Here is a 17,323-nt window from a genome sequence, read left to right on the forward strand (position 1 = left end):
AATCAGTATCCAAGTTGTATCAACTTGTTAATAATCATACAACAACAACAAATAGTACTTTAAAAGCCTTTAGGAAATATGATACTTTTTATTACAGTCAACTAAATTAATTATATAGTTAAAAAAAAAAGTAAATTACAAATCTGTCATAGACTATGATGTAAATAATTTCCTAGAAGTGCTCCCATATGTCCCATATCAATGGAAAACCTCAAGCCAATTATGGGAGCTCTGACTGAAGCAAGAGAACCTACGCATATGAAGCTCAAAAAATAACACCTGTGAAGATTTAACTTTAAAATGGTCTGTGACCAGTCTATTAGGTTTTGTAATTTCAAACATATTTCCAAGTAGGTATTAAAAATTGTTCAGCCTCTCTGTTTCATAATCTCTAACACTCCTGTGGTCTTGATTTAGGCTGACTAGGGAGCTGCATGTCTACTTCACACAAGATAGTAAACAAGAATACCCAACAGTGTTCTAAATCCTTCAGGACCAAGTACATGCACTCTCTACACAACTGCTGCTAAGGCTGAGAGAAGCCACCTCATGAAACTTCACAGGCCCTGATCACAGTGAGGTGTGAGAGAAACAAGCTCCCATCAAAGTCAGTGGAATCATGATCAATCCCACCTCCAGAGCATGATTGCCAGGACTTTTTTCAAATGCCTTTTTCTGAACATGATCTCTGTCTGTATGTGCTTGTTTTCCTCTAATATGGATGAATCCTAGATGAGAATGAATTCCAAAAGTAACATTTTCCCATTTGTGACATTCAGATTAGGCATACTTACACATATTATCAGCTTTGCATTGGGTCACAAACAACAGGTACACAATAATCAAAATGCATGTATTTTACACTGTTAATTTTCCATTGTGCTGCTAAATAAAATACCGAAGTTTGTACTATAATTTGCTAATTTTCTGTTGTAATTACTGCAGCATATCCACAGTCTTGCACAAATAGACAAAAACCCCTGCAAATTGTTCCACCTCACAAGATCTCAGTGAAACTACTTTTGAAACCACTACAAAATGAAAGTCTTCTACTAGCCCCAATTCTAACACTATTTTTGTAAATACAGACTACAACACTGAACTACTTTTCCCACAAACTCCACAAGATAGAGCTATGAATGACCATATAGCTCCCTGTTCTGCAACCCTGAACCTCTCCATGTTTTATCAACACCTAACATGCAAGTAGCTGGGTTTTACAGCTTGAACCAAAACTCACAGCTTAGTGAACCAAACTTCATCTGAAACCAACTGAGGCAGACAACCATCAACGACTACCCTGGAACATCTATTAATAGACATAGTTAAGGGACAGAGAACAAAAAAACTATCCCAAGTTTAAAAAAGGCATAGAACAGACACCCAAGAAGTGGCCATGGTGCCTAACTCCTGCCCAGTAAAGCAAGAGACATTGATAAAGCAACTGGTTCACAAATTAAATCAAAGGCTAGTCTGTCCTTCACCCAAAAGAGAAGAAAGACAATATTTACATCTATATTTAAACATACACATACATTAAAGCTAAAAGAGCACTCTGATTTTAGGAAAACTTGCCAATTCATCTGTAAAGAAAATGACCAACACACACACAAATAAATCAACACTGAAGTATTTATTAATACTTCTTTGCTCATTCCTGAAAAGGAAGAAATTTTAAAAACTGAAATAAATTATAAAAAATAACTGTTTTGTCTACTTCTTGCATCAAACCCCAAGAATCTAGGGTCTACTCAAAGTTAAGGCAACTGCCACAAGCTACACCTTATCACTCAAATCACTCCTAAGAAGCAAAATCATCTAAGGAGCAGTAGATATTGGTCTTCTGCACAAGACTCATCTGTCTGAGGAATTAACTGTAGACATTTGATCCTTTGGCTAACAAACTTCTGAATGTTCTTGTTATAGAATTACCAGTACCTTGCTCCAGTTTAGCTTAATCCACTTAATCAATTTGGAGTGGAACACACTTGTACCCCAAGACTTAGATGGGACTGATTCTCAAAAACAACAATCCAAGATCCAGCCACCTGGGTTTAGACTAAAGCTTGCTTCATTGTTTGAATGGACAATTCATTGGGTATTTGAAGATGTCTAGTCTTCTGCCTGGTCTGAAGAATTCCTAGTCCAAGGAAACAAATCTCTTGCATTCACCAACAGCCAAAGACCTGCCAATCCTCTGCCTAAACTCTCAGAGGTCAATCTGACGTACACAGTATGTCAAGTACACACAGAATTTCAGGTTCTTTATAAAACCCAAGCAGTTCACTGAGGTCTGTTCATAGGAGAGCAATGAGGACAGGAAAGAACAGCACTGCATCCTATGTGAGCCTGCAGCATGCTTACCTAACAGGAAGAAATAAAAGACAGAAAAACAAAACACAGGTTGCCTCTTTTGCTGACTATCAGTGGGCTTAAAGGAAGGGGGGAAAAGTCCAGAGTTCAGATGAAGCTCAGATGATTTCTAAAATTTGATTTATTGGGTAGCATGAACTGTAGGCAGTAGCTCAGTACAGGTAGACTTAGAGCAGACAGAAATAAGGAGAAACTCCACCTCCCTATCATACCACCTCATGCCCCAGTCTTCCTGAACCATCCATACCTTCTCTTTATTTCCTACCCTTAATATTAGGGCGAGCCCCCAGTCCAGTCCCATTTCTGTAAGGTGATTAACAGAAACTTTATGTGGGAGGTACCTGAACTGCAGGGTAAGCACCTCTGAAAAGAGACAGTAATGGGGTGTGAATGGCTGCTGGCATAAACACTTCACCCAGTGGTTCCTACACTCACTTCCACACCGAAAATTACTTCTACTTCAACATACCACCCACAAGCAGTTTCTTTGATAACTGCCAAATTCTCTTCAGTTTACTTGCAAGGAGTCAACAGTCAAGTGTTTTGAAAAAACTGTTGATCACTAGTGTTTTAAGTGCTAGGCACATTTTCAAGAAGCATTGCTATAAAAGCAGGGAATCATCAGATCTCTTCCAGTTATGTTCTGTTATTTGGAAATCAGGCAAAGGTGCCTTTACATAAATTCAGGACTTTAAACCAATGCTCTAGATGCATTTCACTAAATCTCTGAATCAGGGACAGGTAGGAGTTTCAAAAGCTGTGTCTTCTCACACACTAAATAAGATACAGAACACACAACACAGCAGTTTTGATTAGGAACCCAACTTTTGTCAGTAAGGCTCCTAAACTGTAAGCACTTTGGGTCAAACCCAGAGAGTTGTAAAAATTCAATATAAAAATTAAGTTAGGAATAAGTAGATACTTTAAACTTATGACCTGCCTTGTTCCAGGTAGTCTTTTTGTTTCAGGCTATTCCTGCAGAGCTGCTGCCATCTGCATATTATCATTTCTCTTCCAGCAATCCTTTGGACCAACTCAGTCTGCATGTTTTCTGAACAAAGTGAAGTTGTTTAACAAAAGCTATTCATGTCAAGATTTATAGTGTCTGAAAAAGCAGTGAAAAAGGTTACCACTTCAATAAAAGGGTTGATCTGGGTCAATACAGAATATAATGCTAAACACTCTTTTTGAGTAGCAATTCTACAGGCGCACAATGACTGCCACACTTAGGAGTTATTCCAAAAACAGGCAATCCCTAGAGATATATTATGTCTCTCCCCTTTTAAATGTGAATTTAAATGGAAATTTTAGACTGGGGTCACTGAATGAAATTCTAGCAACATTTCAACTTTTTATTTGAATGTTGGGAGGCCCCAGTATATGCAAAAGTACTAGACAACAGTTACATTTTTCCCTTAGTTTTGTAAAAAAAAAAATTGAAGCATCTCCAGTTACTTAGTTACCTACAACTAGACATAATAATGGCTGTGAAGTAGATTTATTTAAAGACTTATAAGGCTTCTCTTAAAGCTTCTTTAGTTTTATCAGCTTCAGTAGAACAGGCATTATTTAAGATTACTCTAAGGCAAACAAACCTGTAATTATTGTGTGAGACCAATACTAGAAATTAACTGTACAGTTCTCTGTAAGTGAGCTTTCTGTGATATAAATTGTTTTTCACAATTTTGAGTTCCAGTGCAGCAGTTTACATTTGCAACTCGAAAGTTCTTGCTCTCTTTTCCTGAGTCTTCCTATTTTGCTGTACATCAGTTACTACTACCATTCTAAGGGCAGTCAGAATGTCATGAAGTGTCCATATAAATCACTTTTTTGCTACTAAAAATTCACTTCAACATAAACAAGGTGGTCCTGAGTGCTGCAGTACTTCAACAGCAATACCCCTGAGATGATGTAATTTTATCACCTCTGCATTACCCACTGGGAATTCCCCAGAGGGAAGCCCCTGGAAGTGCATACAAGTGAACTTCGATTAGCTCATTCACACTCATCCCTGATATAGCCTGGCAACCAGAAGAACACAAAATTTACTCCCTGTTATTGATTAAGAGCTATTACCAAAACTATTCACATCTCCATTCCCTCTATATGTGCACCTGAGAGACACACCACTATCAAGTAAGGAGATTTCAATTACACTTCTTTCCTTTTAATTAATTGGTATTGAATGAAGATTTTACTACAAGACACAGCTTAAAGTTACTGTTGTAACACGCATAAGTGGGACAAAATGCACGTGTACATACACACACGCTGCTGAGATTTCTGCTGAACAAAGAAGTTCAGCAGAAACAGAAAACAGCAGTACATTGAAATTTATGCCATGCTGTTATATCTAAACTAAGTTCTTTTAATGTCCTCTGTAAGAATGGCTGATAGCTGCAACCCACTTCTCAATTTTCTTCTTTCACCTTTCATTTGTACTTCTTTCACATAATTTAAGGATGTTCATTATTCTCCACAATCTTATTACAATTATTTAATAGATCAGTATAGAGCTAAAAGGCACTAAAAAGGCTTCCAGAAATTCTATTATTGGCTTTTAGCCAGGATTATCTTCCTACCTCTGTAATTTTAACTGGACCCCACTTGTTTTTCAGGACTTCTAGTTGCTACTGACACGTTTTTCTTACCCCCAAGTGAATTACTGGTCCAAGTGTTCATGGTGTAGCTGTCTGTGCACATGCATCAAACCTGACTTTCACTGCAGCACATCTCCTTTCTAAGAAATGCTTTGAAGAATAGCTTCAGAATATGCATGAACCACATACAGTGTTAAATTTTAAGCCACCATGCCCTGCATTACTCCAGAGTTCTCACCTTATCCCTCTATTATTCAAGTAGGTGATTATTGTAAACGGGACTGTCTTTGTGCATGCATCAGACAGAACTCCGAGCTCCTAGAGGAAGTTAAACATCTCATTTCTACTTGGTCCCAATAGCAAAGCCTAAGCATTTGTAAAGTGAAATGAAGTAGTAGCTGATTGACTTGCATCCAACTAGTTTTCAAAGAATAATTTACCACGACCCATCTGAAGTCACGCAGTAAAACATGCCTTTTTTCTAAGCCTTGAAGCATCATGATGTCAAAACTGACAGTCTCCTATCTGCCTCAACTACCTATTCGCTAATTTTTGTAGTGTTCAATTAAATAGATTTTTTAAAACAAAACAGCAACTTTATTTCATCTATTTTCTAGTGCATTTGAAAATAATAAAACATACAGAAACACTGGAAGAAAATCTCTCTCTGCTTATACTGTGGCTATAAGGTCCCGTGGCTGACCACGTTTCTCACCTAGTGAAATTTTAGCACTGCAGAGTCCAAACATTTGACTGTTTCACGTTACATTGGTTTTCAGATCTGGTGAATGCTTTAAGGTCCCCACTTCCTTCTTCAGGACATTAAGTAAAGTTCTAGAGCTATCCAAAATCTTCATGTAAGCAGCTTCAGTTTCAGCAAGTATTTTATCAAGCTCATTCCGTGAAGCCACCTTTTGGGCCAGGTTTTCACATACACACTCCAGCTGTTCACTGAGGACTTGGATTTCATGCTGGAGTTTATTCTTTTCCTCTTCTGCTTGCTGGATTTGTTTGTTCAGTTCTTCTTTTTGCATACATAAATCTTCAATGCATTTCACTAGTTCATTATTGTAACCCTGAAGAACAGCTCCCTGCTGAGTCATCCTGCACTCACTCCCTGAAGTCCCCTTTCAGCAACGGCCTTCTGCACTCCAATTAAAGGAAAACAAACAAAGAAACAGAAAAAAATCTGTAAGAGTGTCGCCATGAATAATGCCTCACTAGCACAGGTGGAGCCACGGGGCAAGGTTCTCTGTTTAAGATTAACATGTCCACTCTGAGATGTGCCACATCCCTTTCCAGGAGGGAGACAGGACAAAATTTGGCATATGTTCTTAAACCTTTACTGAAAACTGCCGACTCCTATGCCACTGTCACGGCAATGGTATCAAAGTATTTATTATATGTTTTATAGTACCTTTGTAGAATCTTGAATATAGGATGCTTTGTACCTCAAACTTCGAGGGCCTGGTCAGAAATAAGCAAAAAATTACAGAATCACATAATGGTTAGGGTTGGAAGGGACTTCTGGAGATCATCCAGTCCAACCCCCTGGCAAAGACAGAGTCACCTGGAGCATCCAAGTGGGTTTTGAATGTCTCCGCAGAGGGAGAATCCACGCCATTCCCGGCCAGCCTATTTCAGTGCTCTTCCACCCTCAACTCGAGGAAGTTCTTCCTCATGCTGAGGTGAAACTTCTTGTGTTTTAGTTTACGGCCATCACTCCTTGTCCTGTCACCGGGCACCACCCTGAGGGGCTCAGGAGGCACTGACAACAGCAGGGAATCTTCCCGACAGTGAGCGCCCCGAGCTCCCCGAACACTGGGGCGACCCGGAACGCGTGTGCACGGCCACGACGAGCCCCTCGCCCGCCGCTCACACCCCCCAGAGACACACCGGGGATAAGGCCCGACCCGCGCGGCCGCCGTCCCAGGGACATTTTAACACCCTCCTCGCCGCCGAGCGCGGCCCCGCGGAACACGCGCCGCGCACAAAATGGCTCCTGCCTGTACATCGAGTGCCCGGGCGGAAGGGGAGGAGGGGGTAGGTAAGAGGAGACATTCCCATTCCTATCTCCCCCCCGCAATTCCCCTTGTTGCCCCCACCTGCCTGGCAGGATCGCGATTCCTCCCCACCGGGAGAGCGGCTCTGCCACCGAGGCCGCGCTGCCCTCGGCTAACCGCCCGCCAACGACCGCGCTGGCCCGTGAGGGGTCACGGAAACACCCGAACGCTTCCGAACGCGGCGCCGCCCTGACGGCCGCGCGGAACGTCTCTCCGGAAAAGCGCGATGTTTTCCGAAGACAGGTAGTGCTCGGGAGAGTGGGCCGAGGCGGGAGGGGAAGGGAGGGCCGAGCGTTACGGAAGGAGACGATGTTTGCCGAAGGGAGGGACTGAAGGGCGTTGTGCTCGGCGGAGGCAGCCGATGTTTGCCGAAGGGAGGGACTGAGGGGCGTCGGGCTCGGCGGAGGCAGCCGATGTTTACCGAAGGCAGAGTCGCCCGGGAGCAAAGGGGACAGAGGGGACGGAGCGCGTCGGAAAGAGCCGGAAAGAGCCGACGTTGACCGAGCGCGGCGTCGCCCGAGTTCCCCGGATGTAGTTGGAGCGGCGGCGGCGGGCGCGGCGGGGGGAGGCGGTGGCCGAGTCGGTGCTCCCGGTGTGTCTCAGCGCGCGCGGGGCCGAGCTGCCGGCGTCTCCCCTCTCGAGGCGATGGGCCCGTGAGCCCCGCTCCAGCCGAGCTGCCCGAGCCGCCCCCTTCCCCCGCCCCTGCCCCCGGAGCGCTGCCGCCCCCGCCTCCCCCCTCGGCGCCTGTGGCCCGGCTGCGGCCGTGCCCTCCTGGTCCCCTCACCCTCACACACACAGGCCGGGCATTGATGGTAATGTATGCGAGGAAACAGCAGAGACTCAGTGATGGGTAAATTCACCCCCCCGGCCCCGCGGGGCCGCCCCCCCCTCCCTCCGCCATGTTCGGCCCGGCCGCGGGGCCGGTAACGGGCGCTCGCTAACGCCTCTCTCTCTTTCTCTCGCTCTCTCCTCAGCTGTCACGACCGCAGGGGGGACTCGCAGCCCTACCAGGTACCGCCGAGCGGGGAGGAGGAGCAGGGGAGGCGGGGGGGTGCTACTCCAGCGGAGGCTCCGGCGGGCGCCGCAGGCCGCGGTGCCGCGCCCGCCCCGGCCCGGCCCCTGGCGGCGCTCTGGGCCCGGGGCCGGGGGGCGGAGAGGCGGCGGCGGCCCTGGCGCAGGGAACGGGGCCCCGGTGCTCGGCCGAGGCCTACAGAGCCGGGGCGAGCAGGAGAGGCCTAGTGCGACCCGTGCGGGTCTCGGGCCTGGGAGTCGGGTAGGGTGCGAGGGGCGGGAGAGGGAGCCGAGGTCACCTACGGTAGAGTGGAGACCCAGGAGACGTGAATGTTTTTCTTCTAAAAACAAAAGGAGTCTTGTTCTTCCACCCCCTTCCTAAAGTCCTTTTTTCTCCCCAAAACTGGTGCTGCGGGCTGTAACCCGAGCAGGGCACGGATTTAGACCCTGACCAACTTGGGGTTGCAAGCGAGGCTTAATTTCTGCAGTTACCACTTGCTAGGCATGTTCAGAAACTATCAGATCCTTGAATTACTGACAGTAGTCTCAGTTTCTGTAAGGTGGGTACTGCACTTCTTTGCTGTGTCTGCTGAAAAAACCCAGTTGTTGAGGTTTGAGTCTGTGGAAAGCTGTATGTTGTGATATTGCTCTCTGTAGGCCCTGAATTGAACTGTTTTACTGCATTTTGGTACATTTGAATCACTAAAGTGCAGTATGGCAGTCAAAGGCAGCTGTCAGTGACAGTTTACATAAATATAAACACTTGCCATTCAGGAGTTAAGACTGCAAAACCAAGCAGGTCAAACTGAGGCAGAACATGTTAATTTTGGTAAAGACTCCAAAATTAATTATTGCATTACATGTTTTGCCCCGCTAGAATTATTTTTTTTACTTACATCTGTTACAGGGATATTAGTACTGAAAAAGTCATCACAGAAGTTCAAGATAATGGTGAAACCAAATGGTCTTGACTAGAGTATGGAGGACATGTTCAAAGTTTACACTTTGTTTTCCTAAGAACAAGTGGAGACTAGTTCTTCTCCCAAAAGTGTGGAAGAACTGTGGCCCACTTACTGCTGAAAGTGTGTAGTCCATCAGTGAAAAGATAGAGAAATGAAGTTCTTTTTAACAGCAGGTGTTGCATTGGATGTAATAGTAGGAGAAAGTGGTTTGAGTTCTAATTACAGAACTTGTTGCTTTAATGTAGGTAATTAAAACTAGGAAGACTAATGCTGATTTTTTTTAAAATAGGAAATGAAAATTAGTTTACTTTTAAAAGTACATTTGAAAGAAAAGAAAAGAAATGCCAACATTTCATATCTAATGTGAATGCTTATTTTCTTGTGATCTGTTACAGGCTCTTAAGTACTCATCCAAGAGTCACCCCAGTGGTGGTGATCACCGTCATGACAAGATGCGAGACACCACAGATCCTTCACCACCAAATAAAATGCTGCGGCGCTCTGACAGCCCTGAAAACAAATATGGTGACAACACAGGGCACAGTAAAGCAAAAAGTGTGCATACTCACAGAGTTAGAGAGAGGGATGGTGGTGAGTTATCTTTAATAAATTTTTACTTAAGCAGTCATTAATTTCTCACTAAAAGTAGCCATTACCACTCAGGTGATGTCTTACACTAAATGTGACTTGTACTCAGCTAGGGTGACTGCAGTGAACCCAAAATGGGAATTTAATTGGAAGCAATCATTGAGGCATTGTAACACCTATTAATTTTCTGGTTTTTATAGGTATGGTAGTTTTTTTTTTAGCCCCAAAGATTAAATAACCCCTTTTTTTATTATTTTAACTAGTATGTCTCTTTATTTGGGCATACTGCAATGTTTGATAACATGAAATAGTTTTCTGGATTTTTCATTTGCAATAAATATTGGCTGTTTTGGATCCTTTTTAATAACTTTGTGTATTGTGGCGCTGTACTGTGTAGGTACATGCTCCATAGACTAAGCCCCATCAGAAATGAAAAAAGCTTCTTTGTATTAAGCTGCTATGTAGAACTCTTAATAGATGATCAAAGGTAGTATGTATTAGAACCTTTCTTGACAGGAGCTTTAAGAAGTGTGTTCACAGTCAAGTCAGCCTCCTGTGTTTTTACATGTTTGTAAGCACTAGTAATAGCACCAGTATTTTTTAACTGATCTTACTTTGTATTCCTGCTTCCTAGGAAAAGAGTAGAATTTTCCAGGTAATGAACAGTGTTAGGTAATAAACAACAAGGGTCAAGAAAATTGCTGTTACTGTCTAAATTTGGAAAAGTTCTTTTGTTTTGTTAAGTGGTCTTTGTGTTAAGGTACAAGGTGAAGCATTCAGGTGGAGAATTTGGAGCTTTAAATCAGTGCTTCTTTATTCTGTATAAAGCTAACAAATTCTGATATACATACACATTTATTGCTGCACTAGTCTTATTTAGAGTAAAATAGAGGAAGTATTTTTCAAGTACTTTTTTAGGAAATGCTAGTTCCGTACCACAAATGTGTTCATGTTACCCAATTGTTCTTATAAATCCTATTTGTTTTTCCTTATTTGACTTAATGCTGAGGCTCTGTAGACCACTGTTAATGTCATAGAAGTGTGTAGATGGATTATAAAAACATGCTTCTTTTGTTAATACACTGATTTTCATTGTATCTGACAGTAATTGAAACTAGTAATCTCAGAATTAAATGCACATGCAATGCCCATATGCTGCTATTCTGTGCTACTTTTCAGGATACAGAGGTGTCCTCTTTTATTTCCTGTTCAGCTGTCCAAAGATATTAGTCCCACATACTCTTGCAATTCTATATTATGTAGTTTTGCTACAGTCAGTAATGTTTTCTGCTTGAACAGAGCTGCATTTAGTGGAATCATGCATATATGAAAACATCTGGAGGATGAGGCTCTGTGGGGAGTGCATTTGCTTATCTGTTTGTTGGAGGTGTTGTATGATAGGAAAGACATTCAGAACTTCTTACAGGGTCCAGCTGGATTTAATAGCTGGGTAATGGTCTGAAGCATGTATGCATGCAGTCAGGATGAAGGAAAATTAATTATTTGTAGTTTTGTAAATGAAAGGAACCACCATCCCACTGTACCTTCACTGTACCTACTTGTTAAGACAGTGGAAAGTTTCATTTATTCTGATCTGAAAGCAGGTGTTTTCACATCATGTGTTAACAGACTGGAAGAAGGAAGTAGTCTTGCTTCTTCTCAGGCAAATTACTGATTTTAAAAGTTTAAAGGTTGAACATTTGTACTGTTTAATGTAAATAACAGATACATTTTTTGTATGTCATTAATAAGGTTAGTTTGGCTGCTGTTTCACCTTTGTAAAATATATTCAAAACAACCAAAATTATGTTAAATCCTGTATGTAGTAAACCAAAGCTGAGCACATGTGGGTAGAAGGATGTCAATTTGTCCCTGATGTACTGAATATTTCTGTCAGTATGAATTGGAGGTAGGTGTTAAAATATAGGTGAAATGCTGTAGGGTAGTGGACATTTGCATATTGCTAATATGCAAAAGACATAATAAAATTTACCACTTTCTCTGTCAGTTGAATTACACTGAAGGGCTGCTACTGTTGTACTATTCCCTTAGTTTTGCAATTAGAGACATAACAATTGAAAAAAGAAACACATTAAAGAAGCGCTAACATTTTTCATCTAAGCCTTTATATGACCGAAGAGTATTAATTTGCTTTGATACTACTATAATAGCCTGTCTTGTTTTCTTTTTGCATTCTTCATAGAGGAGGAAAGAAGTTGAGTGTTTTGGTTTTTTTTGTAATTGCTGTGCATTATTTTAAAATTGGTGCTGCTCGATTTGAAACTACTACAGGTGTTGCTGTGTCCTGTGATTTAGCTGAACTGAACAAAGCAAATCTCATTAAAACATCTCTAGTATTTATTTTCCTAAATTGAATTGAAGTCTCAAACAAACAATCTCTTCTTCTCTCATACCTCAGAAAACAAAATAGCACAAAAATTCGAAGTATTACTACTGGACATAAAGCTGATTTAACCTGATTTCTTCTTCTCAACTCAGTGTTAAGAAAGAGCTCCCAAACATCTCTTAGTAATTTTAGCTCTGAAGAGAAACAGGAAGATTCAGTGGTGTAGCATGCTGATTCAGTCATGACTAGTTCATGTTTCTGTGGTAAATGCGGAATGTCATTTAAATGTCATTTCAAGATTTAAGTGTACACATTTAAAATACAAGAGCAGGAATTGATTCAAAATTAATCAGTCAAAAATGGTAGAACCAGCTCCTGTTAATATCCTTAGTATGTATATAAAGGCATTTTTTTGTAACAGCTTATTTTTGTAATATGCATGGCAGAATCTTCTGTAGAATTGTAATCCATGGTGAGAAATTCAATTAAGGTTTAAAAATGTGTTACGGGTAAGCCCTCCATACTGATACAGTGCAAACAAAGCATTTTTCAAAGTTGCTTACTGCATGGTTTCTGTGGAAAGAGACTGTGTACAGAGACAGTCATTCTCTGGAGAGAGACTTCCAAGTTTATCTTGGACTAAACACAGTGGAGTAATTGCAAGTTTTTGTCACATCCCTGGATACCTAAGAGCACTTGTACATCCAGCATATCAAAAACCTGCCTTTAACTTTGTTCCTGCTTTCAGGTCCCTGTGCATGGGGGCATTGTCTCTGTACACAAGTGTTTAAAACATAATGAACAGCTTCCCCCCCTCAGTGCATCTCTTATTTATAGGTCAGCTGCTATAGGCAAGTGTGGGGTTTGAAGAGATTAGGGGGTCTTATGAGACCAGCTCAAGTGTGAAGTTTCTTAACAGTAACAAATAGGGACTTAAAGCCAGCATTGTTTATGGGGAATAGAACTATGAAGGACCTTGTAGTTGTGGAAAAATGTTTCCATTGAAGAAAAAGGGAAATACAAAGATCTGAGGGCTCTCAGACTTGAGGATGGAAAGCTGTTGTAGGTCTTTTAAAATGCATGAATGATGAGATACTGGTGTACAGAAAAGAAAAAAAAGAGGTCAGATAAGTAGGGTGGCTTTGGGAATAATGAAAGGGAGATATATAGATAAAAGTATGTATAATTTAAGAGTAAAAATACCAGATGCAACCCTTGTTAAAAAAAGGGCAAAGGGTATTTCTACTTAGCTGTATGGAGCAGAATGATGCTTTAAGATACACAGTAGAACTTTATGCAAAAAAGGTTAGTTCAGTGAAGTCACCTGTATTTGCTAAGAAAATATGGTGTGTTTCACTGCATTTATGTTTAAGGGACTTTGAAACTTCACTTCATGCTGTGATCTTGCTGAATTGCTTAAAATAACTACTGGAGAGTGTAAATGTACATAGCATGAAATATTTTGCTGAATTGTGTGCAGTGGAGGCTCTTTTAATGAAATTTGATTATAACTTGCGATATTTAAATTACAAAGTATATTTGAAGCTTTGTGACTGTTTCTTTTGCACGTGAGTTTTTTTTTAATTGGCAATTAAGAAGATTTGTCAATGGGCACTGTTACTGACTAATACAGCTCTAAGATTAACACCTTCTATTAGAGGCTGAATTAAATATTTTAAATTAAGTTCCTATTTTTATCAAAGTGGTGGTGGGAGTTTCTGTGATTCTTTGTTGGCTTCCTTTGTTTCCACTGGTTTCTGAAGGAGTTCAGAGTCTTCATAGCAAAAGGATAGCAAACAGACCTAAACAGAGAACTGTATTGGGTTCCTGTGTTGGCAGCCCTGGCAGTAGAAGGAAACTGCTGATAAAATTAGTGTGATTATTGGCCAGTGAAACAAACAATGAACAGGGTGTTAGGGCAGCTACAAGAGAATGAAGATGCTCAAGCAGTGGGCCTTGTAAAGAGGAAATTGCAGGGTAGGTGGAAATAGGCAAGTCTGAGAGTGATGGAACATAGTGAAGGTTTCAGAAAGAAGCTGGAGTAGATTCTATCTATGTAGTTACTATTAACTGCTGTTAATGTTAAAGTAATTATTCATCACTATGAAAACTATTTCTTCACTGTAACTATATGGTCAAAGCTGAGATGAGAGAAGTCTGATCACAAAGGAGAGTCGCTTCTCCATGAAACATGCTTTGTATACTCCCCCAACAGCCAAGTGTAGATTTAGTGATTCACTTTACTGTTCCTTGAATGTTGGCTGTTTGGATGGCTTTAAAGGAGGTAGGGGTTGGTGGCTGGTTTGTTTTCTAAGAAAACAGAATTGCTTCCAGGATCATTCACCTTTTAGAAGCTTTTCTTTGGATTAAAAAAAGGGAAAACTAAGTTTCTGTTTTCTGATATTTATAAAAGCTTTCTTTTAAGCGTTACTAGTTCTACTGCCTTCAGCCAGGCTTTTAATTTTAAGTTTTCTTTCAAGTTTAGAACTTCCAGATAGAAAGTAGCTTTCCATTTACTCAGTGGATTTGACAATACTTCTGGGGTGAGTTTTTGCAGGATCAGTTGTATAACCATTTCTTTGTGTCACTCTGTTCTGAGGATCTCTAGTAGAAAAGAAATTGAAAAGTATGTGCTCATAGAACCACAGTAAAAGATACGACTTCAGTTTGTACTTTTTAAATTTAGAGGTTTAGAATGTTAATATTGAAAGTTGCTTTTAAAAAGTACCTGCAAAGCTTACTTTTAACTAGCACAGAATGGAAGATAAAACCCCCTAATTTTATATTGATGATGTTAGGTAAGAATTGTGATACTAATATGATGGTATTAAGTGCTAAGTCTTTATTCATGTAGGTGGATGGAGTCCTCTGTTTCTCTTAATGAAGTTCACGTGTATGGTGTAGGTTGCTAAAGTAAAGATGTATTAGTGAGAGACTTGATCTGAAATGGAGGCTGCATCAAATGTTAATAAGTAGTGCTGTTTGTTTGTAACCTGTTGATGCAGCTGCTTCCCAAACTGTTGCTATTAGGACTTTGACACTGGCCATTTTAGCTTACTGTTTTTACATTCTTTTATATGTGAGAGTATAGAATTAAGATCTGTAATTAGGTCCTCTGAAGGTTTCAATTTATAGGTGTTCTGTTTAAGCAAATATATATCTTCGTTTTAAGAATTCATTGGATTGTAAATGTGGTATGTTCAAGTCAGTCTGCCTGCTAGATCTGGTAAACTTTTGTACATAAGCATATTTTATGTTTTAGAAAAGAGAAAATAACTGAGAAATACAAGATTTGTTGAATTTGGTTGTTTTTGGTGTGTAAGCTAAGCAGAAGGGAATGATTTTTACTTAGCATAATGCTTTAAATTCTGCTACTTGCCTCTGACTTTACAGAAGTGGAATATAAGTTTTAGTTTACTAAAACTTGTACTTTTGGGTTGCTTTTCTGATGACGAAAAGAAGTGATGAAAACTATTAGTTTCTGGTGAGCAGCCTGCTACTAGGCCATAGTCAAGATAGCAGCTTGTAGATTATGTAGCATTTTGCTCTGCATTCCCAATGGCCCCCAATTGGAATTATTCCTTAGCCACGTTTGGGGACATGGCTGCTTTCTAAGAGCAACACTGTTTATTGACAGTTTACATTTGTTTTCTTGGCCATTTCTGCATATTCAGTGTAAAGTGTCCAGTAGGCCAAGTATCACTGAAGCTGTATAGAACTTGGAAGAGAATGCTCTGCCTCTGTTTTGGCTGAGAGGGGAGGTGATGTGGGTATAACTTTACTGTGAATGACCGTAATTTAATGGCACCTAACTTGCAATAGTAACTGCATTTGTTTACAAAGTTAGGCTTTTATGCAATTTCATGGGCATTTTCTGGGAAAAACCTCTTGCTGTACAGAGAGATCATTTCCTATGTAGCTCTTCAGTAGGGATTGTTTACCTTTTTCTCCCTACTTTAAAGCTTGTGAAGTGAGATGCGTGTTCTAAGGCACAAATTGTACTTGTCTGCTAACTGAAAGTAGACTGATGGAATAGAATACTGTTCAAGAATAATCACAGTGGGTCAGGTTGGAAGGGGCCACAGTGGGTCTGGTCCAAACTCCCTCCTCAAGCAGGTTCATCCCTGAACACATGGCACAGTGTTGTGACCAGATGGTTATTGAATCTCTCCAGTGAGGAAGACTCCTCAACCGCCCTGGGCAACCCGCTCCAGTGCTTGGTCATTCATGCAAGTAAAGAAATTCTTCCTCATATTCAGGTGGAACTTCCTGTGCCACAGCTTGTGACCATGGTTTCTTGGCTTGTTGTTTGCCACTGCTGAGAAGTGCCTGGATCTATCCTCTGACACCCTCCATTCAGATACTTGTAGACAGTCATGAGGGTCCCCCTTGGTATGTCCAGCTGGAAAATCTGTCCTTCCCTTGAAAAGGGAGATATGTTTTTGAGCAGATGACTGACGAGAGATTTCACTCTTTACCAGATGTGTTAAAGAGATGTCTGTTAAGCTTTCATGGCCTGGACTTACCTTTCCATGCATGCAGCAATGTTACATTGTGTTTGAAGTTAACGAAAAATGAGGCCTAGAGACCTATGATTAGACCCTGTAGTACTTAGGAATAGTCATCTGCTCCTTAATGTGACTGTTATTGCAAAGGAGAGTTGCAAAGGAGCAGTCTGTCAGAGTTAAATGAAATTTTTTCTGTTGCGATGTTAAAACGTAACTTGTTTTGTTTTTACAGTAGAGGTATGATAAAAAATGCTGATACCCTCCTTTTGTCATCACTCAAAAAAAGAGATGTAAAACAGTTTTCAGGTGCTTCATGACAAGGAAAAGGCAGCCAGAAATATGAACAATGAGATAAATGGGCTAAATCCCTTGTGTCTGGGGGGCAGCAGAAATCTTCAAAATGTCTTCTTTTGGTCTAAACTTTTATCATTACTTTCTGATACCTGTCAGTATAATTTCTGTGACCTGCTATATATATCAGGCTTTCTGAAAATATTTTTATTCAACAGATTTACCGTTCCATCCCAGCTACACAGATTAGTTCCTCTGCAATGGTTTATCAGATTTCTTAAATATTGTGCTTTTTTATGTCCTCCAAAGCAACAGTCTTCCTCAGTGTTTTTCTAGGCTTTTTACTGAGTTTGTCGGCACAGCGGAGTTCTCAATTATCGACGTCTGTCAGTAGCAAAAACAGGGAAAGGAAATTATGGTCTGTCCTGCTCATCTCATTTTTGTTTCAAACATACCTGTTCACTCCTAAATGTGGAAAAACCACAAAGAATTTTTATTTATTAATGTATACAGTAAGTAATGCACATTTGTGCATAAATGCCACAATATAAGTTAGGTAATGTGCTCTACCTATTTTTTT

At 40.7% G+C, this 17,323-nt stretch overlaps 2 protein-coding genes across 7 annotated transcripts in view; one reads left to right on the top strand and one right to left on the bottom strand.

The window, feature by feature from the left end:
• Positions 1–482: 482 nt before the first annotated feature.
• On the bottom strand, positions 483–7,281 carry LOC102099129 (microtubule nucleation factor SSNA1). Of its 4 annotated transcripts, none has more exons than XM_088064399.1 (3): positions 7,079–7,281; positions 6,391–6,440; positions 483–6,117 (listed from the first exon to the last, which is right to left on the bottom strand). In XM_088064399.1, the coding sequence occupies exon 3, from the start codon at positions 6,074–6,076 to the stop codon at positions 5,732–5,734; it is 345 nt and encodes a 114-aa protein (XP_087920525.1). In that variant the 5' UTR covers positions 6,077–6,117; positions 6,391–6,440; positions 7,079–7,281; the 3' UTR covers positions 483–5,731. The 4 variants fall into 4 exon arrangements, with proteins under 4 accessions (XP_087920525.1, XP_087920520.1, XP_014103996.1 ...); XM_088064394.1 differs by lacking the exon at positions 7,079–7,281 and adding an exon at positions 6,544–7,048; XM_014248521.2 differs by lacking the exon at positions 6,391–6,440 and having other exon boundaries at positions 7,083–7,281.
• A 427-nt stretch (positions 7,282–7,708) lies between these two features.
• Positions 7,709–17,323, top strand: part of WAC (WW domain containing adaptor with coiled-coil) — a 56,304-nt gene continuing 46,689 nt past the window's right edge. For 2 of the 3 annotated variants that reach the window (XM_005518706.3, XM_014248519.2), the window contains exons 1-3: positions 7,717–7,886; positions 8,011–8,047; positions 9,405–9,600. In XM_005518706.3, the coding sequence (XP_005518763.1) occupies positions 7,846–7,886; positions 8,011–8,047; positions 9,405–9,600 (274 nt within the window). In that variant the 5' untranslated portion in view covers positions 7,717–7,845. Of the gene's footprint in view, positions 7,887–8,010; positions 8,048–9,404; positions 9,601–17,323 lie in introns of all 3 variants that reach the window. The other variant, XM_088064376.1, reaches the window with a different exon arrangement.

This window comes from Pseudopodoces humilis, chromosome 1, assembly GCF_049639895.1.
Source record: "Pseudopodoces humilis isolate 2021_Gansu_Grassland_sample_001 chromosome 1, ASM4963989v1, whole genome shotgun sequence".
Classification (NCBI taxonomy): domain Eukaryota; kingdom Metazoa; phylum Chordata; class Aves; order Passeriformes; family Paridae; genus Pseudopodoces; species Pseudopodoces humilis.